This window comes from Dromiciops gliroides, chromosome 1, assembly GCF_019393635.1.
Source record: "Dromiciops gliroides isolate mDroGli1 chromosome 1, mDroGli1.pri, whole genome shotgun sequence".
Classification (NCBI taxonomy): domain Eukaryota; kingdom Metazoa; phylum Chordata; class Mammalia; order Microbiotheria; family Microbiotheriidae; genus Dromiciops; species Dromiciops gliroides.
The window spans coordinates 602,145,960-602,172,583 of record NC_057861.1 but is presented as its reverse complement, the minus strand read 5'-3'; the positions used below and the strand labels follow the sequence as shown (position 1 = coordinate 602,172,583).

General features: G+C 40.8%; 1 protein-coding gene across 2 annotated transcripts; it reads left to right on the top strand.

Annotated features, from left to right (window-relative positions):
- Window positions 1–237: 237 nt before the first annotated feature.
- NUDT2 (nudix hydrolase 2) lies at window positions 238–23,821 on the top strand. Of its 2 annotated transcripts, none has more exons than XM_043975281.1 (3): window positions 238–375; window positions 14,801–14,934; window positions 23,258–23,821. In XM_043975281.1, exons 1-3 carry the CDS (start codon window positions 356–358, stop codon window positions 23,572–23,574), a joined length of 471 nt encoding a protein of 156 aa, XP_043831216.1. In that variant the 5' UTR covers window positions 238–355; the 3' UTR covers window positions 23,575–23,821. The 2 variants fall into 2 exon arrangements, with proteins under 2 accessions (XP_043831216.1, XP_043831217.1); XM_043975282.1 differs by having other exon boundaries at window positions 246–379.
- Window positions 23,822–26,624: the final 2,803 nt, after the last annotated feature.

Below are 26,624 nucleotides of genomic sequence, written 5' to 3'. Positions count from 1 at the left end.
CCAAGCGCCCGTTCGAACGCCGCGCCGTCTCCCGCGCGCGCCGGCCAGCCTCGGGAACCCGCCAATGGGAACCCTTGGAGGAGGCGGAGGGCGGGAGCGGGCCGAGTCGCCCCACCCTCCTTGCTCTTAGACCAATCAGAAGCTACTAGGAAACAGTGGGTGGGGAAGGGACAATTCTCCGCGAACCCCCGAAGCTCTAATCTCGCTCTCTTTTTTCCGGTGGTTGAGAAAATCTCGCGAGAGCTATGTGCAAGGTCCGAGATGGGACAGTGGCGAAGTCGATTGGGCCTTCTGTTTCTCAACGGAGCTTATTGATTGGTAGAGGAAGTGTCAATTTCCCCTTAATTCCTTCCCCATGCTTGCGGTTCCTTGGAGGTAAGTTGTTGTTGTTAGAGGCCGGGGGCTTTACTCCCTTGAGACTAGAGTCCGAACGTCACTGTGAAATAGTAGCTTTATTAACTTCAATCTCAAGAGACATTGAGGCACAGAGGAGTTATCCAGCCTGAAGGGGTCAAGGATGGGGACAATACTTTCTATTTACATTGTATTTTACTAATGTATGTTCGAGTTTGATAGAATAGAAACTCCTCGCGGGCAGGCACTATTAAACCTTTTTTTGGTTTTTGTATGCTCAGCGCCTAGCACCGCCTTCTGCCGCTTCAGGCATGGCTAATTGAATGAACCCGTCCCCTGATGCCAGGGTGTGGAAGGCAGCGTTTGCAAAAAGTGGCCCCTTGCCTCTAGCCTAATGCTTTCAACCCACCTCTCTTCTTAGCCCCGACCTAGTTTTGTGGACCACCTGAGTTCTTGTCCTCCCAAGCATGCCCTCTCCAGTTCACTTGGTGCTGGGGGGGGGGGCTGGTAATAACGTGATAGGTAGTTCATTATCCCTTCTTTGAAGTATTTTATAGTTTGATGAGAAGTCGGGGTAGAGGGGGAACGAAAGCACCAATAACTAAAACCAGAGAGTGAGAGAAATGCAGTGGAGAGAGATCCGGACAATGGGCTGTGCATTTTGAATAGGGTGAAGCCATCTTTTAGCTGGTGGTAGGGGTTTGCTGTATTTAGGGATGACAATGAAGGAGGTGTCTTTGGATCTTGAAGAAAGTGAGGAATTTCAGGCGCTGTTGGTGAAGGGAAATGGTTTGTGTAAAGGTATGGGACACAGAAGGAGAAAAGTCCAAGTAAGGTGTAATAAATAATTTGGGAAGGGGAGTAGTATGAGACAAGTTGGAGCTAAATTGTGAAGAACTTCAAATGCTAGGGACAGGAGTTGATACTTTGGAAGGCAATGGGGAGCTACTAAAGTTTTTTTGAGTAGAAGAATCCTGTAATCCGAGTGGTGCCACAGACAACACTGAAGCATGTTATAGAAAGGATTGTTGTTTGTCCTTCATTCTCTAAGAGGACCATGACATCTGGAGGTGATGCCATGACTTGCAGTGAATTGGATTTAAATGAAAGGACTGTGGGGCAACTAGGTGGCGCAGTGGATAGAGCACCGGCCCTGGAGTCAGGAGTACCTGAGTTCAAATCCGGCCTCAGACACTTAACACTTACTAGCTGTGTGACCCTGGGCAAGTCACTTAACCCCAATTGCCTCATCAAAAAAAAACAAAAAAGGAATTATAAAAATAAATAAATAAATAAATAAATGAAAGGGCTGTTCAGTCACCAGCCTCACTCTCTCCACCAGAGCTGTCTGGGTCCAGTGGCCCCAGATGTTTGAGGCAGTTGGGGTTAAATGACTTGTCCAGGGTCATACAGCTAGTGAGTGTCTGAGGTGAGATTTGACCTCAAATCCTCCTGACTCCAGGGTCAGTGCTTTATCTACTGTGCCACCTAGCTGGCCCAATAGAAAGGATATACAATGGAGGAAGGAAGAGCACATAAGAAATGATTATAATCATCAAGATGAGCAAAGAATAAAGTCTAAACAAAGATGAGATTAAGAGAGATTAGAGAGGTGAGGCTGGGTGCTGGAGATGTTGCTAAATTAGAAGCAATGGAATTTGACAACTGATTGAATGTGTTAGGGCTCAAGGTTAGGAGCCTGGGAAACTGGGATAGAGATGGCACTATTACTGGAGAATCGAGGGTGCAGGTTTACAATGAAAAATAATGAGTTCCAATAGGTTGAATTTTAGGTCTTGTAGAGGCAGCTGGCTACTAGAAATATAGGCTTGGAACTCTGGGGAAATGCTAGAGTTGGAATTAAAAATTTGGGAGTCATCTGTATTAGAAATGACCTTTGAAACCATGAAAGTAGATTAGATCATCAAAGTGGAGAGTTTAGAAAGAGAAGAGGAAGACATTCACATTTAAGGCCTATTGCAGATTGAACAAACTGTGTCTGCTTTTTTTTTGTTCTGTTTTTTTTTTAAGTTTTCCCCTTTTGTTCTGATTCTTCTTTCACAACATGACTAATGCAGAAATATGTTTAATGTGATTGTACATATAAAACCTATATCAGATTGCTTTCTGTCTTGGGGTGGGGGGAGAGAAGGGAGGGAAAAGGGAGAAAAATTTGTAACTCAAAATCTTATAAAAAACAAATGTTGAAAACTATCTTTACATGTAACTGGAAAATAATAAACTACTTTTATGATTAAGGCCCGTTGAACACATTATTGGCCTGCTAAAGTCTTGTCTATCCTTATTAAGGCTCAGCTTAAATGCTACCACCATCAGAAAGCAACTTTTCCTGACTTCTGAGAAAAGACTTCGATGTGTTGTTTTTTTTTTAAGAGGCCTTTTAATAGGGGCAGCTAGGTGGTGAAGTGGAGGAAGCACCGGCCCTGGATTCAGGAGGACCTGAGTTCAAATCCCACCTCAGACACTTCACATTTACTAGCTGTGTGACCCTGGGCAAGTCACTTAACCCTCATTGCCCCACCAAAAAGCAACAACAAGAAAGGCCTTTAATAAGACTCCACACCCCCCCCCATCCCTGCCTTCATGAAGCTTACAGCATAGTAAGATGATATGAGATACACAGTAGAGCATATGAGATATACACACATATATGTATGTATAGTGAGATATATATATGCATATCACTGCAGTTTATTGGATATTATGATTTCATCTATATAGATTGAAACATCTCTTTACAACATGTTTTACAGTTTTTATCCATATAGTCTCTAGATGATCCTTTGATCCACCCAATAAACTGGAGACTTTCCTCTCATTCTTTTGCTGTCTGGATAGTAACAGTGTCTCATTTCTGTAAATATGTAAGTGCATTAGAGAAGTACAAAGAAAGTGTTTGTGAGGCCTGAAGAAAGATCATTACCTACTGGAGAGATTAGCATAGAAGAGCTAGTATTTGAGTTGGATTTTAAGAGACAGGAATTCAATGGAAAGATGATTTCAGGAATTGGGGAAAGTGTGAACACGTTTCTACAATCATAGATGATAACAAGAAATACAATTCGTTGGACTAGAAAATATCTAGGGGAATAGTAAGAGATAAAACTGGAAAGCTAAGGAGGTCCCACAGTGTTAAGATCTTTGAATGCCAGGCAACATTTTTGAAGCTAAGTAAGCAATAGGAAACTTCTGAAAATTTTTGAGCAACGCAATGCCATGGCCAGATTCTGTGCTCAGGACTGAGATTACAAATGTGAAAGATGGCGTGAATAGTGACATCATGTTTAAGGCAAAGAGAATAATGGGCTTCTTTTGAAACATATTAAGTTTGATGTCCTAGTGGAACATTCAAGTAAAGATCTAAATAGGTAATAGAGATGCAGGTCTAGAACTCAGGAAAAAGTTATGGCTAGACTCATGATGGAAAATGCTTTCCATATCCAGAAAAAAGAACTGTGGAATCTGAATGCAGATTGAACCATACTGTTTCTACTTTTTGTTTGTTTGTTGAGGTTTTTCTCTTTTGTTCTGATTCTTTCACAACATGACTAATGTGAGAATATGTTTGATGTGATTGTACATATATAATCTATATCAGATTGCTTTCTGTCTTGGAGGGGGGAGGGAAGAGAGGGAAAAGGGAGAAAAATTTGGAACTCAAAATCTCATAAAAACAAATGTTGAGGGGGCAGCTAGGTGGCACAGTGGATAAAGCACTGGCCCTGGATTCAGGAGGACCCAAGTTCAAATACAGCCTCAGACACTTGACACTTACTAGCTGTGTGACTCTGGGCAAGTCACTTAACCCTCATTGCCCCGCACCCCTCCTTCTCCCCCCCCATGTTGAAAACTATCTTTACATGTAACTGGAAAAAAATAAAATACTATTAAGATGGAAAAAAAGAAGTTAATCTAGAGCTAAACATTTGGGAGTCACCTGAGTAGAGGTAACAAAGCACTGGAATTGTATGAGGTTGCTCAAGGAATGAGCAGAGAGATACACAGAAGAACCTCCTGGGAACACTCAAAAACAAGAATAAGATGCTAGTAAGGAGGATGCAGGGTTGTTAGGTAGGAAAAGTAGCAAAGAAGTATGGTATCAAGGAGAAGCCAGAGGTCAAAGGAGCAGAAAATATACAGAAGTTGGGGGTGATCTAACAATCCAGAGAAGCCCAGGAGGATCAGAACCGAAGGGGGAGAAAAGGGGATTTCTTGCTTAGGAGGTCATTGATATTTGAGAGAATAATCTCAGTATAATGGTAGAGATGGAAGCCAAATTTCAAGGGTTTGAAAAGAGAATGAATGGTGAGAAAGTAGAGGGCATAGCCTGGTATATTAAAAAGCATGGTAAACCAGGGGTTCTTAACCTTTTTTGCGTTTACCTTTAGCAGTCTGGTGAAGCCTCTGGACCCTTTCTCAGAATAATGTCTTGAAATGCATAAAATAAAATGCATAGGGTTATAAAGGAAACCAGTTGCTGATAATATTAGTTAATAATAATAGTTGTCATTTATTTCAACATCTTTTTTGTGGGGTGGGGTGGGGCAGTGAGGGTTAGGTGACTTGCCCAAGGTCACACAGCTAATAAGTGTCAAGTGTCTGAGGCTGTATTTGAACTGGGGTCCTCCTGAATCCAAGGCCAGTTCTGTGTCCACTGTGCCACCTAGCTGCCCCAATGGTTGTCATTTATAAAGAGCTTTAAGGCTTGCAAAGCACTTTACAATTATGACTTTATTTTATCCTCTTAACAGCCCTCTGAAGTAGATACTATTATTCAACCCATTGTATAGAGGAGAAAACTGAGGCAGAGGTTAAATGACTGACCCAGGGTTTAAACTCAGGTCTTCCTAACCTAGGCCTAGTGCTGTGCAGCCTGTCTGTTGTTCTCTGTATTAAAATTTATTAACCATTTTGAAATACGGTTTTCAAAATAGTAAAATTTTTTTCATGGGCCCTCATTTGAGAACCCCTGTGACGTCCAAGAAACCTACATTCTAATACAGTTTCTGCTACTAAATAGCTTTGTGACCTAGACAAATTATTCCTTTTACTTTATAAAATGACCATTTCAATAGATAATCTGCAAGGCCCCTTCCATCTCTAACAGTCTCTAATACTAGCACTCATTTGTATTAGAGGAAGCAGAACAGATATCACAAGAATAACTAAATTAATTTTTATGTTAGGAAACATTTAGTTCAGTGACTACATGGAGAGTGAAAGGAAGGGAATTAAAAAAAAACAAAACACAACCCAGATGTGGATGAAAAAGAAAGCTCTGAAGAGAAAATCCAAGCATGGGAGACAAGAAGGGGTTTGATCTCCCTTCAAGAGTTATTTACACAGTAAACAGTTCCATCAACTTTGGGTTTGCTTACTTTTAAATCATTCCTTCCTGTTGTAAAGTTTTCTTAGGCGAAGGATACTTAAAGCTTTATTAGTAGGTTAGGAGAGTATAAGGAAAATAGAAGCCTAGAGTACTCATCAGAAGGCTTGGATTCTAGTCCCGGCTCTTTTGATAACTCATATACACCTGGGGCAAACAATTTACTCTTAGTTTGGAGGCCTCGATTTCCTCATCTGTAAAACAAGTGGATTAGACCAGAGAACCTCTTAGCCTACCTTTCAGTTCTGTTGTTCAATGATGCCCTACTTTTGGTTTCCAGAATGACACAGTAGGTGGCACTCTTGTTACATAATAAGTGGGCTTTGCTGAAAATGTTTCCTGCCCAGCTTCAGTGCTGAAGTAGTTTCTCTCCTGTTGGCCTATACTGTGTGTGCTTATTCAGACCCATCTATGAGGGTTATTTATCAGCCAGATAATAAAAATGGTTTACATGCTTGGTTTCTCTGAAAAGAGAGTTGGAGAGGTCGATACAGAAGATGACTCTAGTGGATGAAAGCTTTTCTCTTCCCCAGTTCTGTTTTTCTGCTGAAGATATTTACATATGTCCATTCTCAGATAGCTTATGTCAGTAGGAATAAGAGCTAAGTAATTGGGCTACAGGTGTTAGTGCGATTTTTTCATTGGTGTAAGCTGTTTTCCAGGTAGAGTTTATTCTGCCAATGAAGAATGGTACCTTCTCTGCAACCATAGAGATTTGCCTGGGGCTCTCTGAATTAATTTTCTAGGAGAGGGGTAGCTACTTATCCTTACCTGGCAGCTCTTTTGGGATGTGGAACATGGAGGAAAGAGGTTACCCGTAGTTATCAGCTTTGACAAGAGTGCCTCAGTGTAAACCATAAGAGGATTGGGCCTTCACAGAAGCAGTAAGGCAAATTCCCATGTTAGGTCATTAAAGCAGTTTGTATCCAAGGACAGAAGGCACGTGTGTAGCAACCAGCCAAGCTGTCTGCATTGCTTGGTGACCTCACAGTATGCCATGAGGAACATTTGGACAAGAATGAACTTGGGGTTCTCCTGGGGAGAGAATACTCTGAAATTCTGACTTGCAGTGCCAGAATTTAAACTTGCTCCACTATGGCAAACAAAAGGGCAAGAAATACAAATTTCCCACATCATAATTTTGCTCCCAATTCCCCAGTCAAAGCCTGTTTTTCCTAAATGATGATAATCAATCTGGACATTAGTGTGGTACCTGAGTACCATAGCTTGTAAGGGTAGCTTTGAAAATGTGACTTCCTTGTTGTGTCTTGGTCACAAGTGACCAAGCCTAGGGGCTCTGTAGCCTCTAAGGACTTTGTGCTGGCTTCTCAGTCTATGATTCAGTCATTGTTTAGCATTTTCTTCAGAGAAATGGAAGAACAATTGAAATGAGAGGAGGTGCAGCCTTGGGTTCAAGCTTCTCAGGCGTTGCCATAGAATACTGCCATCACTTTCAAGGCATAGGCTTCTTTGAAACCCATTTCTGATTGAATTTTGTATGTCTATGCATTTGAAGGGTCAGATTAATTTGGAACAATAAAGGACAAATTGGAATGAAACTCTTGGAGATATCCTTTTATTTCTGAGGTCTTAAACTCTATTCTTTCCCTTCCAAGATCAACCCCAAGTCAGTTCTCTGAAACCTCTAGTCTAAAAACTTTAAGTTTTATGGAGGAAAAAAATATATTCTGGAGCACAGAGCCACATTTTAAAAATGCCGATCTTACTGGAGTTCACTCCTACTCAATCCCTGCCTGGGCATTTTTGCATATTTGATTTGGAGCCTCTGAGACTCGGGAGGTATAAGCCTATATTGAGATAAAGTGTGAAAACAGGCTGTACTCAGGGTCTCTGCAGCAGATTCAACTCTAGGGTCCTCAGAAAAACACATTCTCAAACAAAAATAGCTTTGACTTTTATGTAAATGGAACTGTTCAGGAATTCACTGGGTTTCTCCCTGAAGGCCCCAAAATATATTCTGTGCATTTACATAAATTTAGGAGGAGGAGTGAACTCTAATGAATTAATTAATCCTGCCTTCCTTTGAAAAACTGCAGCCCTTTAGTTGAAAAAAACATGAGTAATTTTCAAAAACCATTTTTGAGCAAATTAAAACCAAGAGATCATCTTACAACCATCAAATTGTCAAAAATGGGGAAATTCAAGGTTGGAGGGACTGTCAGAAGGCAAGCCAACAGCTCACAGCTCGAGGCACTGTGAATTGTCCAACTCTTCTGGAAAATAATTGGAAATTATGCAAGAAAATTTACTAAATTGTTCATATCCTTTGATCCAGAGATCCCACTCTTTGGGTTTATGCCCCAGGAAAGTTAATAACATTACGATCCATATGTGCAAAAATATTCATGGAAGCATTATTTGCTATAATGGAAAGCAGGGAAACAAAATATGTTCCCTGCAATCAAGAAATTGCTGAACAAATTATGGTATATAAATAAGATGGAATTTATTGTTCTGTAAGAAATTTTAAATAGGAATAATTCAGAGAAGCATAGAACTTATGTGAAATCACAATGTAAAGAAAGTATCCACACATAATGACTGTAGCAGTGTGTGAATAAAGCTCAAATACAATGTACAATACTGGTACAAAGCAATTCGAGTTAAAATACACATCTTTTTTGTTAACAATAACTAAACTAGGTAAACTACAAAGTTGGAAAGTAACATGTTCTATCAGTTGCAATTACTCTGTTGTTATCTAGGGCTCAACTGTTTTCCCGAATGTACAAAGGGTGGAAAGGAAAGAATTTTCTTTGGGTATTTGTTAAGAAGTATCTATTTGTTTAAAAGTGTGTTAAGGGGGCAACTAGGTGGCGCAGTGGATAAAGCACTGGCCCTGGATTCAGGAGTATTTGGGTTCAAATCCAGCCTCAGACACTTGACACTTACCAGCTGTGTGACCCTGGGCAAGTCACTTAACCCCCATTGCCCCGCCCCCCCAAAAGTGTGTTAAAATAATGTATCAGTTTGATTGTTTTGTAATGTGCCTCCAGACTAGTGATTTTATCAGCCCAGGTAGGTGGTTATAGTGGAGAGCATGTCAGTCCTGGAGTCAGGAAGACCTGGGTTCAAGTTCTCCCTTGGTCCCATAAATGTCTCAATCTTTCAGTGCCCCAGACAACCCTATAAGAGTATAAATTACAGATTGCCAGTTTCCACTGTAAGAAGGTATTTGCACACCAGTAACTTCCCAGTCTTAAACATTAAAACTACAAATAAATCAGTAAAATAAAAACATTTTTGTTACAAAGGAAAATTGAGATATCCATTTTGAATATCCCTACCCTTTTCATAATTTTCAGTCTGTAAGAACCTTCCTTGTCCACACTCTCAAAATTTAAATATGCCTTTTAATTCAAAGTTTATTTTTTTATCATTTTTGGCCAATTTAGTGGATATAAAATAGTATCTTAAGTTCTACCTGTTTTACATTTTCTGTGGTTATTTTTAGGAGCCTTTTATGTAGTTATTAATGATTTGCATTTTCCCAAAGCCTTTTAGAAATTGTTTATTTTTTCAAGTATTTAATATCTCACTCTACTACTGTTCTCATTGAACAATGAAAGAATGAAAAAAAGAAAGAAAGAAAGAAAGAAAGAAAGAAAGAAAGAAAGAAAGAAAGAGAAAGGAGAGAAAGAAAAAAGAAATCCTAACAACAAATCCAGCAAAACAAATCCACATTGGCCATGTACAAAAATATCTTATTCTGCATTTTTGATATGGGTATGGGGTAATTCTCCTAGAGAAACTAAAGGATGGACACACCTAAGAAGTAAGGGAGATAAGCCCATTAGGCATAGTTGCTGCCTGAGCTACACCAGGGGACAGGACCACCACCCCTCATTCAAGCCTTTCCCATCCCACCCCTCATTCAAGCTCTCTCCACCCCCAAAAAGGAACTTTCCTTCATCAGGTGGTCACCCATCTATCCTCTATAAAAGCTTTGGCCTTTCTTCCATTCAAGGAGAAAGCTGTCTCTAAGTCATCTCCTCCCCTCGAGGTGAAGTCTTTGACTTCCTTCTTCCCTCTTAGTCACGTTCTCCAGAGCCCAAATAAAAGACATTCTAATTGGACTGTGTTCTAGAGTTGTAATTCTTTAAAGAGGAATACCTAAGGACCCGCCCCCCCCCATTTACCCTGTGACAATTTTAAGTCTATTATTTCTCTGATAGGAGGTGGGTGGCATGTTTTATCTTCAGTCTTCTGGACTTCTGGTCTGTTATTGCATTCATCAAAATTCAGAAGTCTTTCAAAGTTGTTTTTCTTGTATAATTTTGTCATTATATAATTATTCTCCTAGTTCTGTTCACATCAGTTTATAACGGTCTTCTGGGTTTCCCCCCAAACTGTCCATTTCATAATTTCTTATGGAATAATAGTATTCTATTATATACATTCATATACCATAATATGTTTAGCCATTCCCCAATAGGTGGACATCCCCTTAATTTCCAGTTTGAGACTACTTCAAAAAAAGCTGCTATAAAATTTTTGATACATGAAAATCCTTTTCCTCTTTCTTACAATCCCCTTTGGATTGTAGGTTTACTTGAGGTATGGCTGTGTCAAGGGGTGTATGGTATACTTTAGTAACTTTTGAGGCATAGTTGCAAATTGCTTTCTAGAATGACTAGACAAATTCAATTTTCTTTTTTTTTTCTATTTTTATTTATTTTTTTTTTTGTGGTGCAATGAGGGTCAAGTGATTTGCCCAGGGTCACACAGCTAGTAAATGTCTGAGGTCACATTTGAACTCAGGTCCTCCTGAATCCAGGGCTGGTGCTTTATCCACTGCACTACCTAGCTGCCCCCGACAAATTCACTTTTCTACCAACTGTGTTTTAGTGTGCCTATTTTCACAAGCCCCTCCAACATTTCTTGTTTTCTCTTGTCATCTTTGCCAATTTGAGTGTGATGTGGGACCCCAAAGTTCCTTTAATTTGCATTTCTCTAATTATTAGCAACTTAAAACATTTTTCTATATGGACATTGGTTGCTTAGATTTCTCCCTCTAAAAACTGACTGTTCCTATCCTTTGATGAATTTTATTGGGGTGTGATTCTTAATCTTATAAGTTTGAGTTCATTCCTTAAATGCCTTGGAGGTGAAACCTTTATCAGAGAAACCTGGTACAACAATTCCTTTCCCAGCCACCTGTTTCCCTTCTAATTTTAATGGCTTTAGTTTTGTTTGAGAAAAAAACTTTAAAATTTTCTATGATCATATCCATCTGTTTTATCTTTTGTGATCTTCTCTATTGCTAATTAGTCATGAACCCTTCCTCTATCCCTATATCTGAAACATAATTTCTTCCTGCTCCTCTAATTTCCTCATGTCATGAAATGATATCTCAGGAGAGTCAGGAGATGTTGGTCCATACCTAATTTCTGTCGAACTGCTTTCATTTTTCTCAGCAGTTTTTACCAAATAGTGAGTCCTCAAGGCCTTTTCTTATAGAACACAACCTTCCTGAATTTCCAAACTGGAAATAAGGATTGTTTGTGCTACAAAGTATCAAAGCATTCTTGGAAATTCAGGAAGTTCACATTCAATTCTTAGCTCAAAAACCCACCACCACCAACAAAAGCCTTCATTTCCTGGGGTAGATAGCATGCTAAACTGAAAAGAACATTGGAATGGAAATGAGGAGAGACCTAGGTTCTCAAAGCCCTTGTATTTAAGACCCTCTGTAATCTGATTCCCACCATCCTTTTCAGCCTTATTTAATAACAATCCCCTTCATGAATTCTGCCTTGATATTCCATCAACTATCTCCTGCAAAGCCATAACTGGGATTAGGTGACTGGGCCTTTGTTGCTGAGAAATTTAAGGGCACTGATGGTACTTCCATTCCTTCAGTGGTGTAGAAACAATGAAAGTTAGCACTTATTTATAACGAATAATTAGTTAAACTAGCTATCAAATAGCATTTCTCACTGTCCCCTTTCCTTGCTCTGTCAAACCTTCCTTCCTCATATAGGTCTCAAGGTTTCTGAGGTGCAGAGGGTTGGGTGTCTCTCCCCAAGAATTGATTTTAATGCATATTTCATGATGCTTTTTCTAGCACCAAATATTTCTATTCACCATTCAAGAACTTTGTGCTTCTCCTCCCATCTCCTTTACCCCCAGCCCCAGTTAGCCATCTTGCTGATCTTCATTGCCTGGGTCTCCACATTGCCATCAATTGACTTTCCATTCTGTAGCTTCTAACTGGAAACATCTTTCCTTCCTCTCTACTTCTTCTCATGGCCTACTTCAATTGACTTCTAAAGTTCCTTTTAGCATTCTGTGAAAACTTTTCTCCCTTTGTATCTCCCTATTTCTCTTTGCACCTTCTTTCACATATCAACTTTATTCTGATTCTTTAGTCAAGTTTTTGGGGAATACTATTTATGTGAAAGACTCAATTTGAGGACAGCGGTATGAGGCCTGCATTGTAAACTAGATCACCCAGATTCTTCTAGTTCTAGTTATACCTAACTTTGAGCAAATTTACTTTAAACTGTCCTTTTAGACTAGTTGTCTTCAACTAGCTTTATGAGCCTATAGGTCTATCATGAGCAGAAAGGACCTGGGGTGATGTGATATTTGATGATGCAATATGATAGAATGACTATACTTCCTCCTTTCCTGTGCCCCATTAGCCAGGTAGATCAAACTAGCTTTGAACCTAAGTAACTATAGCTTGGTTTTAAGTAATTGTACAGGACTGCTGTAGTTTGAGTAAGCATGATATATAACAATGTACATCAGAAGAAACATCCTGAACCTTTTATCCTGTTCCAGTAGATATTTCTTTGCTACAGTTTAATTGTACCCTGTGTCACATACATCCTGTTTATGTAGATGTCTCGTCAGCTCCAGTTAATTGTCTCTACCATATATCATTTATATCTTTTTAAAGCAGATGTTTCTTAACTGAGTTTGTTTTTCTGTACTCCCATGTGTTCCTGTACCTCATTAGTGTAGACAATCAGAATAGAGCATGCATTTCCTTTGATTTTGTTGCTTTTCTGTATAAAAGAAGCCTTCGAGTAAAATCTAGTTGAGATTTTCCACAGATGCTCTGAGTGCATCTTCCTAGCAAATAAAAGCCTTGTTTACTTTAGCAACTGTTTTCTTGGGATTTTTCCTCTAGATTTCCTCACCTTTCTCTCTGACCTACCCCCACTCCCACCCTTCGCCATTATGGTGCACAGTGGAACTTCTGGGTGGCAGTCTTTATCTACTCTTTATTATCTGGATAATTTCAGACAAGATTTCCTTATCCCTAAAATGAGGTGGCCTCTGAAGTCCTTTTCTTATGATCCTCTGTTCCTGGGATCTGTGAAAGGTATGACCCCTTGGGCTAATGGGAGGAGTTCACAGAAGATTTTTCTTTGAAAGTGTCCTCAGGCTTAGTATATAGCCTCTGTTCTCTCTAATTTGGACTTGTTGGGCTACAGCCCCCTTCCCATGGCAGAGAAATTAGAGACCTGTTTACTGCCATCAAGAGTGATCTAAATTCCTTCTAATTAGAGGTTTGCTTTCATTGTCCTCTTGCTGACCCTCCTGCATTCATCACTCTTATTTTAAATATTTAGCCGGTTTCAACCTGAGCTCTTCAGCCCTGAAATCTAAGAAATGACTAACTTATGGTGAGGTGAGGATCCCCAGGAAGAAAGATCCATTCTTTTGAAATCAGAGATAGGATCATGTTTGCACTGGAAGGGACACTAGAAGTCATCTAGGTTTAACATCTCTTTTTATAGATGAACAACAGAGACCCAGAGTAGGTAGGGAGAGCCCCAAGTTCACACCCCGATCAAAGGTGCAGAAGCAGGACTAACAAAAACTGATTTCCAAGGAGCTTTATCTTACCCTTTCCTCACAGCTGCATATGAGGTGTTTCCTGTGAGTATTACTCGCATTTTAGAAAGGAAGAAAAGTGAGGCTGTGAGACCTGCTAGTAAGGGGATGAGCTGTGGTTCAAATTCCGGTTTCCTAACTCCACCTCTTTCTATCATCTCACTATAAGCCAGTCTCCTTACTCCCAAATGTAGGCTCATTTCACTTTTCTGTGGACTTAGCCCTGTAAACTTTTGAAAAGGAACAATACTGTATGTCTCCTTTTTCACCAGGATTTGAGGCTCTTGGCTGAGAGAAACTGTAACTTTAGATAGGAGCACAATACTGGATTAAATGTCTTAACCAATTCACAGTCCCTACTCTGCCCCTTGAAAGGGCTAGGATTCTTAAGTCACTTGATGGATGAGTAGCAGCTATTATAATGTTATGATGAGAAAAACTGAAGAACGGTTAGGAATTGATTCTGGGAAAAGCCAAGAACAGAATTTTTCCCAGTGTAGAGTCTCTCATTTGCCTTTATCCCCAATTGTTTGCCCTGTCTTCAAATTACTTTGTTCCTTTTTAATATTTTGTATTTACTTATGGGTGTATATCCTATTACCTTAGTAGAACATAAGCTTTTTTATTATTATTATTATTTTGATTTTTGTTTTTGTGTCTCCAGTGATGAGCACAGTAGACATTTAATAAATATTTATTGAATTGAATCTGCCTATGCTCTCTATATTAGGCGTTTTTTCCAAGTACAATTTTTATATATTTTTGCCAATTACATGTAATAACAATTTTTGACATTCATGTTTTTAAATTTTGAGTTCCAAATTCTCCTCCCCCCTCATTGAAAAGGCAAGCAATTTAGGGGCAGCTAGGTGGCGCAGTGGATAAAGCACCAGCCCTGAAGTCAGGAGTACTTGGGTTCAAATCCAGCCTCAGACACTTAACACTTACTAGCTGTGTGACCTTGGGCAAGTCACTTAATCCCAATTGCCTCACTAAAAAGAAAGAAAGAAAGAAAAGGCAAGCAATTTGATGTCAATTATACATGTGCAGTCTGCATATTAGGTATTAATCTAGTGATGGCAGGGAATACAAGTAGCCCCCACTCCCTAAAGTTTTGCTTCTCTTCCTGTGCCTTCCCCATCTACTTCTTTTCCATTACATTTCTAGGTTGATCATGTCTCTCAGAGCATGTGGCTTTATCATTTTCCGAAGACCTTGTGTTCCCAAGGTGGACAACAGCGCTATTGAGTTTCTCCTGTTACAGACATCATATGGAACAAATCACTGGACTCCTCCTAAAGGTACCTTGTGGGGCAGGTTAATAGGAATTAGCTACAGTTATCCCTTCCACATTGCGACTTTCCCCATCATGGTTTTGATATTATCATAGGTTGGCATAAGAAATTAAATGGAAATTTGGGGGGAGTTTTACAAAAGCCACAGACACAGAAAAAGTTCAGAAATTCGTAAAATATCTGTAGAGTATTGTATAAGATCAACATATGTTAATACCATCACGATTCACACTTCTTCTCTGGTACAAAGGAAGGGCCCAAAAAATTTTGCATGGATTTCCGGATCTGTAATTCCTTGGGAAACTTGAAATACAAAGATCCCATGAATCTTCTGAAAGTCTCTGAAAGGAGACAGAGTGAAAATGGGGGTGAGGGTAGATTTGCCTTCATTATTGTTCAGATGGGGCAAACTAAAGTGAGAAGATGCCAAGTGAATTTTCCGGAGTTTTACTACCAGCCATTGTCAGAGATGAAAATAAAATTCAACTTATCTCCTCTGGGACAGGGACTGTGTCTTTTTCACATGTTTTGCCTAGAACTCATCAACTGCTTTGTGTGGTTATTGATTAGCATGGCATAGTGTGTGTGCGTGGGGTAGGGGAGATTGGGTTAGGATGGGGAGAGCTTTGTTCTTATTCTAAATTTGGCATTTTCTAGCTGTGTGAACTTAGGCAAAATGCTTCACTCAGTTTCCTCATCTGATTAATTAGGGGATTAGACTAGATCAAAGCTTCTTAAACTGTAGGTTGCAACCCCATATGGGGTAACTGAATGTGGGGGTTGCAAAAAATTTAGTAACAGTAAAAGGTTATGTATACCAATTTTATATACCTATATACCCAGAGTTGTGTAATAATTTCTTGGGCAAAAAGCAGTTGCAGGTGGAAAAGGTTTAAGAAGTCCTAGACTAGATCATCAAGTCCTTTCCAGCAATAACATTCTAGGGTTCTGTAAAAATTTTGATAATGTTCTCTTGACTTTGCCCCTTGAACTTCTTAGAAAACTATGCAATAACACAGACATTGTGGCTTCTATCCAGGTTGCTCCTGAGCTAATTTATGTTAAGAGCAGAGTACAGAGATAAAGTTTGATGGACATGAGGGTAATTAGGCTCACTTCATATTTATTTAGAGTCTCTTGTTGGAAGCACTGATTGTAATGGGGGGATGTCAGGGCAGACTATTTGGGAACTTCCTATTCCCATATGAATATGTTATTTAATATTAAGCAAAAAATATACAATTGAAAAACCAACGAAGGACTGGAGAATAGACAATGGAACATACCACCCTCCACAGCAGAGACAGGGTTACTAGGACACAATATTGTATGCCTTGTCAGATGTGGTAAATGTATCAAATGCTTTTGCTTAATTGTTTCTTTTTGTCACAAGCAGACTTCCTCTGAAGGAGGAGTTGAAATGTGATGATTAAAAATAATGAGAGACATAGTGTCTGGGTAATTAAGTCATTTTATCAACATGGCTGGCAGGATATTAGTAAAATGAGGTCTATGGCCGTCTCTCTCAGACCAAAGACCCCCTTCCTCGAGGTCAGGTCTGGTTCATTTACTTTTCCCTCTATAGGAGGTCTCCAGTTGGTTAACAAGAATCAAATCTAATTGGTTGACATGATTGGAGGTGGGTTATATTAAAATGAAGTCAGGATACTGACTCAAGTAAAGATGACATATAGATATCCCCACCCAACCTGATACAATGATTCCCATCTAGAACTGGTTTGTGCAGGCCAAATATCATCAGTAAAGTTTTTTAAAAAACTTTTAAAAGTTTTTAAAGTTTTAAAGCTTTTGTAGACTAAAGAATCTGGCCCCTTTGTTAGCTTTGGTTTGGGTTGGGTTTAACTTACATGAGATTTGATGAAATCTCTCAAGGAGGCCTTGTCTTTGGGGGGAGGGAAGAGAGGACCAAAAAGGGGAGATCTCTGGGCCCCCTAAGATATTGATTATCAATAACTATTTCTCACAGAAGTAAATGTGATAGAAAGAAAAAAGACATCTATAAAACATTTTTTAAAAAATTTTGAGCAGAAACACCTAAACCTTAACCTGACCAAGTCACACCAGATCTAGGCCTGAGTGTCAACTGGAGAGTTGGCTCTGTTACAGTTGGACTTAATGATTCAGAGGGCTGAAAATTGGAATGTTCTGTCCATAATAATACAAGTTCCTGTTATAACTGACGTATAGTTAGTCCTTTGCATTGTACAAAGCATCTTGCCTATATTATCTCATTTTGTCTGCTGAAGAGCCCTCTGAGGCCCCTCCTTTACTTAAAGGACTAAATGAAGTGACTTACCTATTACCACCCAGATAGGAAGTAGCAGAGTAGACTAGAACCCAAGTCTTCTGACTCCAGTTCTGGTAATCTTTCTATTGGAATCCATAGCTGGGGTCATCATGGTCCCCAAGAAAGAGTGACTACTGCCCTAGTTAGGAGATATTTAAGAGAAGAATGGGCCTATGCCAGGATCATAGATTTAGAGCCAAAAGAGACCCAAGAGTCTTGGAGTCAGATTCCTCATTTTGTAGATGAGGAAACAGGCCAAGTGAAGGTGAAACAACTTACCCCAGGTTGCCTAGGTAGTAAGTATCAGGACTTGGATTTGAACCCAGGTCCTCTGAAGCCAAATCCTATGCTCTTTCCACAATACCATGTAGCCTTTTAGATGGATAGAGAAATAAAAAGGATAAACCAGATATTTTTACAGTAGTCCAGGTATGAGGTAAGACTTGGCCCAGGACCCTAGGCCCAGGACAGAGTGGGAAAAGTGCTGAAAGAGTGCCCTCCTTCCTCTCTCTACTTCAGCTGAAGTGCCCCCTTCTTTGCCAGGACCTTGCTAAGTCCTCCAGTTGCGAGTGCGCTCTCATCACTAGGCACTTAGGTTGACTATATTCACTCTATCTCCTGTTTACTTTATCTATAGATATGTTGTATCTCCTTCCCCTTCCCCTTCCACAAGCCAGAGTGGAATATCCCTGCGTAAATGGTAGGGATAGTCTCACTTTGTATTCCCAACACCTAGTACAGGTCTTAGCACACGAGCAGCCTCTTAATAAATGCTTGTCAATTGATTGATCCCAGCTCTGCCACTTAATTGCGTAACCTAGGGCAAGTCACTTAATCTTTCGGTTTCCTCCTTTGTAAAATGAGGGGGTTGCCAAAGAAGTCAAATACAAAAACAAAGAACCAATACAATGTGACATTTTAAAAATTCAAGAGATATAATTTCTGTGTAGTCATTTTTTTATTAATAATGCTAGCATTTTTAACAAAAGCAGTGGCACTCTCAAATGCCAAAGACCATCATGGTGGTGGACTCATGGCTTATATGCCCATGGAACAGGGGTGTTCTTGAGAGTGGCAATCAGCTCTGATTGGTTAACAATGAGAGGTGGATTTTACAAAGAGAAGTGAGCTCACTAATGATGGACTGATGTCACTCTTGGGAAGAGACTATCTTTATAGCCAGAACAATCCCAGCCATGAGCAATCTAGACAAAATTAAATTTCTTGTAAGGTCAGGTGGGGTCTGGCAAAGATTGAGAGTTAATTCAATGCCCTTCTAGAGACTGAACATTGAAATGAGCACTATATAAAAAGGGAGAACTCTCTCCCCCAGATCATTAGTTATTAGTAATCATTTCTCTCAATAACTACAATATACATAGTATTACTCTTTTTTTTGTTTATTTGTCTTTTGTTTTTTTGGGGGGGTTTTGGTGGGGAAATAGGGGTTAAGTGACTTGCCCAGGGTCACACAGCTAGTGTCAAGTGTCTGAGGCTGGATTTGAACTCTGGTCCTCCTGAATCCAGGGCCGGTGCTCTGCGACACCTAGCTGCCTCTAAATGATTTGTGATTTGGGGGTGCAATCCTAGCTTTTCCTTTTTTTTTGGCTGGGCAATGGGGGTTAAGTGACTTGCCCAAGGTCACACAGCTAGTAAGTGTCAAGTGTCTGAGGCCAAATTTGAACTTGGGTCCTCCTGAATCCAGGGCCTGTGCTTTATCCACTGCGCCACGTAGCTGCCCCCCAGCATCACTCTTAAGGTAAGTTCAAGCCCATCACTTGAGGAATGACTGAAAATATTGCTGCATGACTATAGGGGAATAGTATTGGGCAGCAGGAGGATGAATATGAAGAATTCAGAAAAATGTGGGAAGATTTGTACAAACTGATACAGAGCAAGTTAAGCAGCAATAGGAGAGTATTATATGCAGTGAGCATCACAATTAAGACAGAAAAGAATCACTAAAAGCAAGTTAACCCTGTATGGTGTAGGCGTCTGAGGCCTAGAGACCAGGATAGAAAGGCACAGAGGGCCTGGCTACACAACAGGAAGAGAGCATTGCAAGAAGATTTGAGGCATTGAAGAATGGGCTAGCACTTGCAATTTAAGCAAAACAAAACAAAAAAGCTAGTTTGAAGAAAGCGGGATAAGATCAGTGAACAAATAAATAAAACCAGTAGCAACCTTTAGAATACTTTGGAGAGGAATGAGCTACAAAAAGGGAGAAGGAAAGAAGTTTCCGAAGTCACAATATCACAAAAACCAGTTTACCATAAACCATAAGCCATAAACACAAATGAGAACAGTCATAACTGTCTTGGGACCTCTTAAATATAGTGCAGTTTCAACAAATGTCCCAAAGTGCTCTACAGTCGAACTACTGAAAAGCTTAATACATAACCCATTCAGAAGATGTTAACTAGTGATCACACCAGCCAGGAACGGCACATTGTGTGCAGGGACTGTTCTAACCCTTTGAGGAGATCAAGGTCTGTAGCATAGGATTATCTGAAAGGGGTCTGCAGAAGAATGGAGGTGACTCACATGTTAAAAGACCTGGTCTAGGGGGAAGAACTTTATATCTGCGGTCAGAAAACCTAAGCTTGAGCACCAGGTCCTGGTGCCTATCAGCTGTGTGATCCAGCAAGTCACCGAGCAAGTGCAGGTTTCTTTTATCTGTAAAACAAGACTGGTAATCATTACATTACCTGTTTCATAGGGATATTGGGAGGATCAAATGAGATGGTGCATGCAAAGTGCTTTTATAACCATAAAATGCACTGTAAATGTAAGCCATTATCATTGGCTTATCACTGGATGGCTTGATTTGAAGGATGGAGGGACAGGACTTGCACCTGTGATTTTATTGATAAGGTGAGAAAACTATTGCCTTTAGCAGTAGTGTCAAACTCCCATAGAAATGAGAGCCACTAACCCCTACTGAGAGGTCCCTGCTGACCATACAGTGGTTTACGGTTGTTATTGTTTTTTATTTAAACCTGACTTTACTTATATAAAAAGCGTCTTATAATTATGTTCATGTAGTTCCTGGGTTTGTCTTGGCAGATATACTCCAAAGGTATTTTATACTGTCTATAATTCTTTTTTATTCATTTTGAACTTAAATCCATAAAGACAAAAAAAAAGAGAACATTTCCATGTACATAGCAGAACATAAAAAGAGGATTTACTATAAAACCCTGAATTTGTGTTACACACCGTTTATTTTTTTAAAAAGTGATTTAGTGGGGCAGCTAGATGGCGCAGTGGATAGAGCACCGACCCTGGAGTCAGGAGTACCTGAGTTCAAATCCGGCCTCAGACACTTAACACTTACTAGCTGTGTGACCCTGGGCAAGTCACTTAACCCCAGTTGCCTCACTAAAAAAAAAAAAAAATTAAAGTGATTTAGTTTTAAAATGTAATGTTACTTTGTTGCATTTATTTTATTTCCTGTTTCCTAATTGCATTTTAGGGCACCGAGGTGGCATAGTGGCTAGAATGCCAATGCTGGAGTAAGAAAGACCTGAGTTCAAATGTGACTATAGACACTTCCTAGCTGTGTGACCCTGGACAAATCAGTTAACTCTATTTGCCTCAGTTTCCTTATCTGTAAAATGAACTGGAGAAGGTGGCAAACCACTGCAGGATCTTTGCCAAGAAAACCCCAAATGGGGTCACTTGACTGAAATGACCAAACAACAACAGTTACATTTTAACCTAGTTCAGGTTGCACTGTGGAGTGCTGAGGGCCTATGTGTTTGACACCTCTGGCCTGGAGCTCTGAGAGGTTACGCACCTTGCTAAGATTACACAGCTAGGATGTGTCAGAGACAGAACCTGAACCCAGGTCTTCCTAGTTCTGAGCACATGGTTATACAAAGAGAATTTCTGCACCTGGCAGATTCAGGGGTGCTCTTTGGATGCCAAGTCCTTAGGTGAACTTCTCCGCATGGTGGTCAGAGGAGAGAGGGTCCAGAGAGTTGGGGGGCTAGATGTGCCAGTCAGATTTTTCATGGTCAAAGGACCATGGAGTCAGCCATAGCTTAACTCCATGCGCATTCTTCACAGTCCTGAGAAGCTTCCCGGGGCTCTTGGACTTCCCATGACTGCTGACTGTGCGTGAGTCAGTTGGGTAGTAGAACATAGAAATGGCAGCTGTGGATGTCAGTATTCCACTCTTCCAAGGATCCCTGACTGAAGCCATTTTTTAAAACCATCCCCTCACCCAGCTGAGACATGAGTTTGGGACATGAGGGTTTGGGAGGGTGAACAGGGTGAGGGAGCTTGACTTGTGAAAGTGCCCTTCTTCAAAAGGCCACTATTGGGGCAGCTAGATGGCGAAGTGGATAGAGCACCAGCCCTGGAGTCAGGAGTACCTGAGTTCAAATCCGGTCTCAGACACTTAACATTTACTAGCCGTGTGACCCTGGGCAAGTCACTTAACCCCAACTGTCTCACTAAAAAACCAAAAACAAACAAACAAACAAAGGCCACTATTGTTGGCAGCCTCCCTTGATTCTCTGCTTGCCAGTGGTTTTTCTTAGGCCTTGCTGAGCTTGGCTACAGTCGATGTTTCCCCAAGAACTTTCCCTGTGAGAACTAAATCTAGATTTTCCCAGGAGGGAAAGTAAGTTAGAATATGTTTTTGGTACCTGCTTAGGAGCTTTTGTCATCGTGAAAAAACCCAGCATTTGGGGCTTAGCCCTTGGTCACAGGACTACCAGCGTCTATTGCCAGTCCCAACAGCACTTCCCCACAGAGCAAAGGTAAATTACTTAGCTCTTCAGGGCCTTAGTTCCCTCTCTGCCAAGCAGAGACACAAGGTTGTTGGAAAAACACATCTAGCTCTCCAGAGGAATAGTGATTCTTGTTTGTTAGGGATGAGTTAGGATGAGCAATTTTGTGCCTGAGAAATATTTTGGTTCACTTTGATTCAGCAGACTTTTCTTGGAAAGCTAATACATTCCAAGACCTTCTGCCTTGCTGGGGAGGGGGGGGGGAGAGGGTAGGAGGGGGATATAGAGATGGGGAAATCACAGTGCCTGCCCTCAAAGAGTTTGCAGAGTCGTTTTGAGATGAATGGGACACGACTGTAATACAAAGCTTGATGTGATCAGTACCACTAGAGAGACACAAAGTCTGTGGTGGTTCAGAAGAGGTAACAGTCATGTTGTCCTAAAAGGCTATGGGAAATCCCCCCCTCCCTTCTCTCTCAGCTGCAGAACTAAAATGAAAAGTCCTCTATTCCAAACCACGCTTGTATGAAAGCTTGGTGTGTACCCTTGGCTGCCCACTTAACCTATGGACACAGACACAGAGCTGTAGATAGAGGTGCCAGGAAACTGTTGAGAGGGGTTAATCAGCTGTATGTTAGCCAAGAAATACCCCATCCCTATTCAGATGCAATGGAGTATAGTGGGTAAGGGGCTAAACCAGTAGTCATAAGAGACACACACACTCAAAGGAGAGGCTGGTGGTAGAAAGAATGATGGCTTGGGCTCAGCATATGGTTTGAACCCTAGTTTTGCTCCTTATTAGTGGGGGTCAGGGCAAATCACTTAAATTCTCTAATCTGTAATATGAGGATAAAGCCTATGCTTCTGATCTCAGGATATTATTGTGGAAAATCCTAGAATTTAAAACTCTCTTATTTTACACATAAGGAAACTCAGGCCCATAGAAGTTAAGGAATTTGCCTGTTAGGGTCAAGAAGTGACAGAAGCAGGACTGATAGCTGTCTTCTAGTCCAGTGCCCTTTCAATTCCATTTAAATCAAGTCTATGAAAATTTCTACGTATAGTGGGAAGAGCATCATGGAAACCTGATTTTAGATCCTTGGGCTATGCCTCACAGGGTTGTTGTGGGAGAAGGCATTTTGTAAAGTCTAACGTGTTATGTGAATGCCAGCTATTAGTCTCGTTATAAGCTGCAAAGTTGGCAATAGCATCCCTCATTAAACCAACTGAATTAGGAAATGCCTCACTTGGAATCCACTTGAGACTTTTCTTCTGTCACCAGGTCATGTGGACCCAGGAGAGAGTGACTTAGAGACGGCTTTTAGGGAGACCAAGGAGGAAGCCGGCCTGGATGCCAACCAGCTGAAGATCATCGAGGGATTCAAGAGTGAGCTGAACTATGTCGCCAACAGCAAGCCGAAAACGGTTATCTACTGGCTGGCTGAGGTGAAGGACTACAACGTGGCCATTCGGCTGTGCGAGGAACACCAGGCGTACCGCTGGCTGAACCTAGAGGAGGCCTGCAAGCTGGCCCAGTTTAAGGATATGGCAGCCACCCTCAGAGAAGGGCACGAATTCCTCTGCTCCAAAACACCTTGACTCCAGGGAAGGAAAGGTCTTTGGAGATACCCAAGATTCAGCCTACTGAGGTTTTCAGGTGTCTTTTCTGAGACCAGCCCCCTCCCTGCAGTACAGGGCAACCAAGGCAACTATTGAAATCAAGTCAAAGCTTTTAGATCAGAGCAGACATCATGGTGTTGAAATGAGAGAGCAGTATGGAAATATATAAAGCCAAATCTCTGTGCTCATATATCTGAGGAATAAACTATCAGAAGCTTAATTGTCATTCATGTGTGTGTGTGTGTGTGTTTGTGTCTGTGTGTGTTTGTGAAGTCTTTTTTTTCTCCTCCCTCCCTACTCCCCCCCTTAAGAACCCAAGCAATTCAACATAAACTATACACGTGCAGTCGTGCAAAACATATCAGACAAAAAAAACTTTAGAAATAGGAACTAACTACAACAACAAAATATACTTCCATCTGCATTCAGATACCATCAGTTCTTTCTCTGTAGATAGATTGCATTTTTTATAAGTCCTTCAGAGTTGTCTTGGATCACTGCACCACTGAAAATAAGAGTCATTCGCAGCAGATAATCCTATAATGTTGCTGTTATTTTGTATACAGTACATTTTACTTTGCTTCAGCTCATGTAACTCTTTCCAGGTTTTTCTGATAGCATCCTGCTCATCTTTTTTTTTAATAGTAAACTACATTTATATAGTACTTTAATTTTTAAATTTTTTTTTTAGTGAGGCAATTGGGGTTAAGTGACTTGCCCAGGGTCACACAGCTAGTAAGTTTTAAGTGTCTGAGTCCGGATTTGAACTCAGGTACTCCTGACTCCAGGGCCGGTGCTCTATCTACTGTGCCACCTAACTGACCCTTATATAGTACTTTAAAGGGAGATTTCCTTACAAAACACCCTTGAGGTTGATTATTGCAACAACAATAATAGCCAACATCTATATTGTACCTTATACCTGACAAAGAATTTTCATTACAATAGCTCAGCAAAGTAAGTACCATCATCCTCATCCTCATCTTACATTGTTCTTGCCTCTGCTTCAAATTTTTTTCCCCATTACTGTTGCTGTTTCCCTCCATCCTATTCATTCCCCATGATATTCACTCCATTTTCTATCTTCTTTTATCCTATCCCTCCTGAAAAGTGTTTTGCTTCTGATTGTCCCTCCCCCAATCTGCCTTCCCTTCCTTCACCTCTCCCCCCTTATCCCCTTCCCCTCCCACTTTCCCACAGGACAAGATATATTACTATACTCACTTGAGTGTGTATGTTATTCCCTCTTTGAGCCAATTCTGATGAGTGTAAAGCTCTTTTTTAAGAATTAAAAGTTTGTTTTATTTTTCCCCCAATGTTTAGGGTTTATTAGCTCATGGTGGTAAGTATAGAGGTAGGGAAAACTAAAGTAGGATGTTCTTGGCATTGGCCACAGTACTCAGTAGAAAGCCCCAGGCTGTGAGATCTTATTCTCTGGCATCAGGTTCTCCACCTACACTGCAGGATTACTGGGGTCAGAGGATCAAAACTTAGACCCAGAAGACCCACAGCCCAGAAGTCTGGGCCTCAGTCTGTAGAATTCCACTCAAGCAACCTAGTCTATCCTCTTATTCTCTCATCCTCTGGTCAAGTTTGAGTCCTTGGAGCCCAAGGGAAAGGCAGTCTTTCTGTCTCTGAGACTGTTTTTTTCTTCCACCCCTGAGGAGAGTACTAAGAAATGCAACAGATATTCACATGCATGAACCATTGGCTTCCTGGTTTTAATGGAGAATTTATTACACTTGTTATTGAAGAAGTACACACCACGTAGGGGTGGAAAGAGGTGCAGTGAAGACAAATACACCAGGGTTAGCAGGTTCAAGACCCATTAGCCACAGAGCAAGAAGGAAGAACAGGTGCATTCATGGCAAACATTTAGATGCTTTAGATCAGCCTTTGGTCCCTATTGTATTTTTGGCTACTAGTTATCATTCCATTAACCCAACTCTGAAGACTGATATTATGAGCAAATAGAGTCATGAATGTGGGGCATTTTCACAAGACACAGTTGACAATGGGACCCCTCAAATAGTGTCCAAGCTAATGATACTGGGTGTGGCCTAAATGGCCAATTTCTGAGCCACTGGGAAGATGCGTTATTACGAATTCCTTTGTGTCTGCGTGAATAAACAAGTACCCTTTGGGTAAGTCTGGCCTTAATTGTAGAATAAAAGAATCACAAAAGTGAGTTCTGGATGGGAGGTTAGAGATCACCTAGTCTAATCCCCCAATTTGGTGGATAAAGAAAACTGAGGCCCTGCTGTGCTTTGGTGCTGGGAGGGGGGCCAGAAATATATCCCTCTTCTCCCCAAATGGCTTTCCCATTGCCTTTCACAGAAACTGGAAAGCTATACTTTGTCATTCTTTTGAGTCTTCAAGGCTTGTTGGTGGTCCAGACTCTCAATATATAGATACCCTTGTGGAAGGGAACAACTTAAGCATTTATCATTTATTAATCCTTTATTTGGGGATTAGTCGATTACGGAGTGGGGGTAGGGTGGGGGAAGGCAGAGAGGAGTGAACTCATGCCAGGGGCCATATGACTCCAGAAGTGTGGTGCCCTAGATTAGGGAGGGAGGTAGAGTGCCAAGACAGATTTCACCTTTGCCCCAATTTTGGCTGTCAGGCCCAGCTCACTGCTTGCTTAACAAACGTCCCTTGAGAGACCTCAGGAGACTAGGAAGTTAAAGTTGGTTGCTGTGTGAATAGGGGGGTGAGAAGGTATTCCCCCAAAACTTTGCTTGCTTAGAACCTCCAACCCAGCACTTCAATTCACACCCAAGATCCTGAGCTTCAGATTGACCCACCACATTACTTCCTAGCTGTCCCCATCCCATGCTGCTGTACAGATACCTTTCCCTTCCTCCCTCTGCTAGTTTTACAGCTCCAGCTCTGAAAAGTCACCAACACTACCATTTTTTAGAAGGTTCATTTTAGTCATTTGCCCTATAACTCCAGTCGTTATCCCTGTGATTTCCCTGACCAAAGCACCACCATTCCCCTTTGTGTTTTCTTGCCTTATTAGAATG

Bases quoted from the DNA above. Each gene is read 5' to 3' on its own strand.
- NUDT2 (XM_043975282.1), top strand. From the start codon at position 246: ATGTGCAAGGTCCGAGATGGGACAGTGGCGAAGTCGATTGGGCCTTCT. The intron at 380-14,800 runs GTTGTTGTTGTT...TTACATTTCTAG, and splicing joins TTGCGGTTCCTTGGAGGTAA to GTTGATCATGTCTCTCAGAG. The intron at 14,935-23,257 runs GTACCTTGTGGG...TTCTGTCACCAG, and splicing joins TCACTGGACTCCTCCTAAAG to GTCATGTGGACCCAGGAGAG.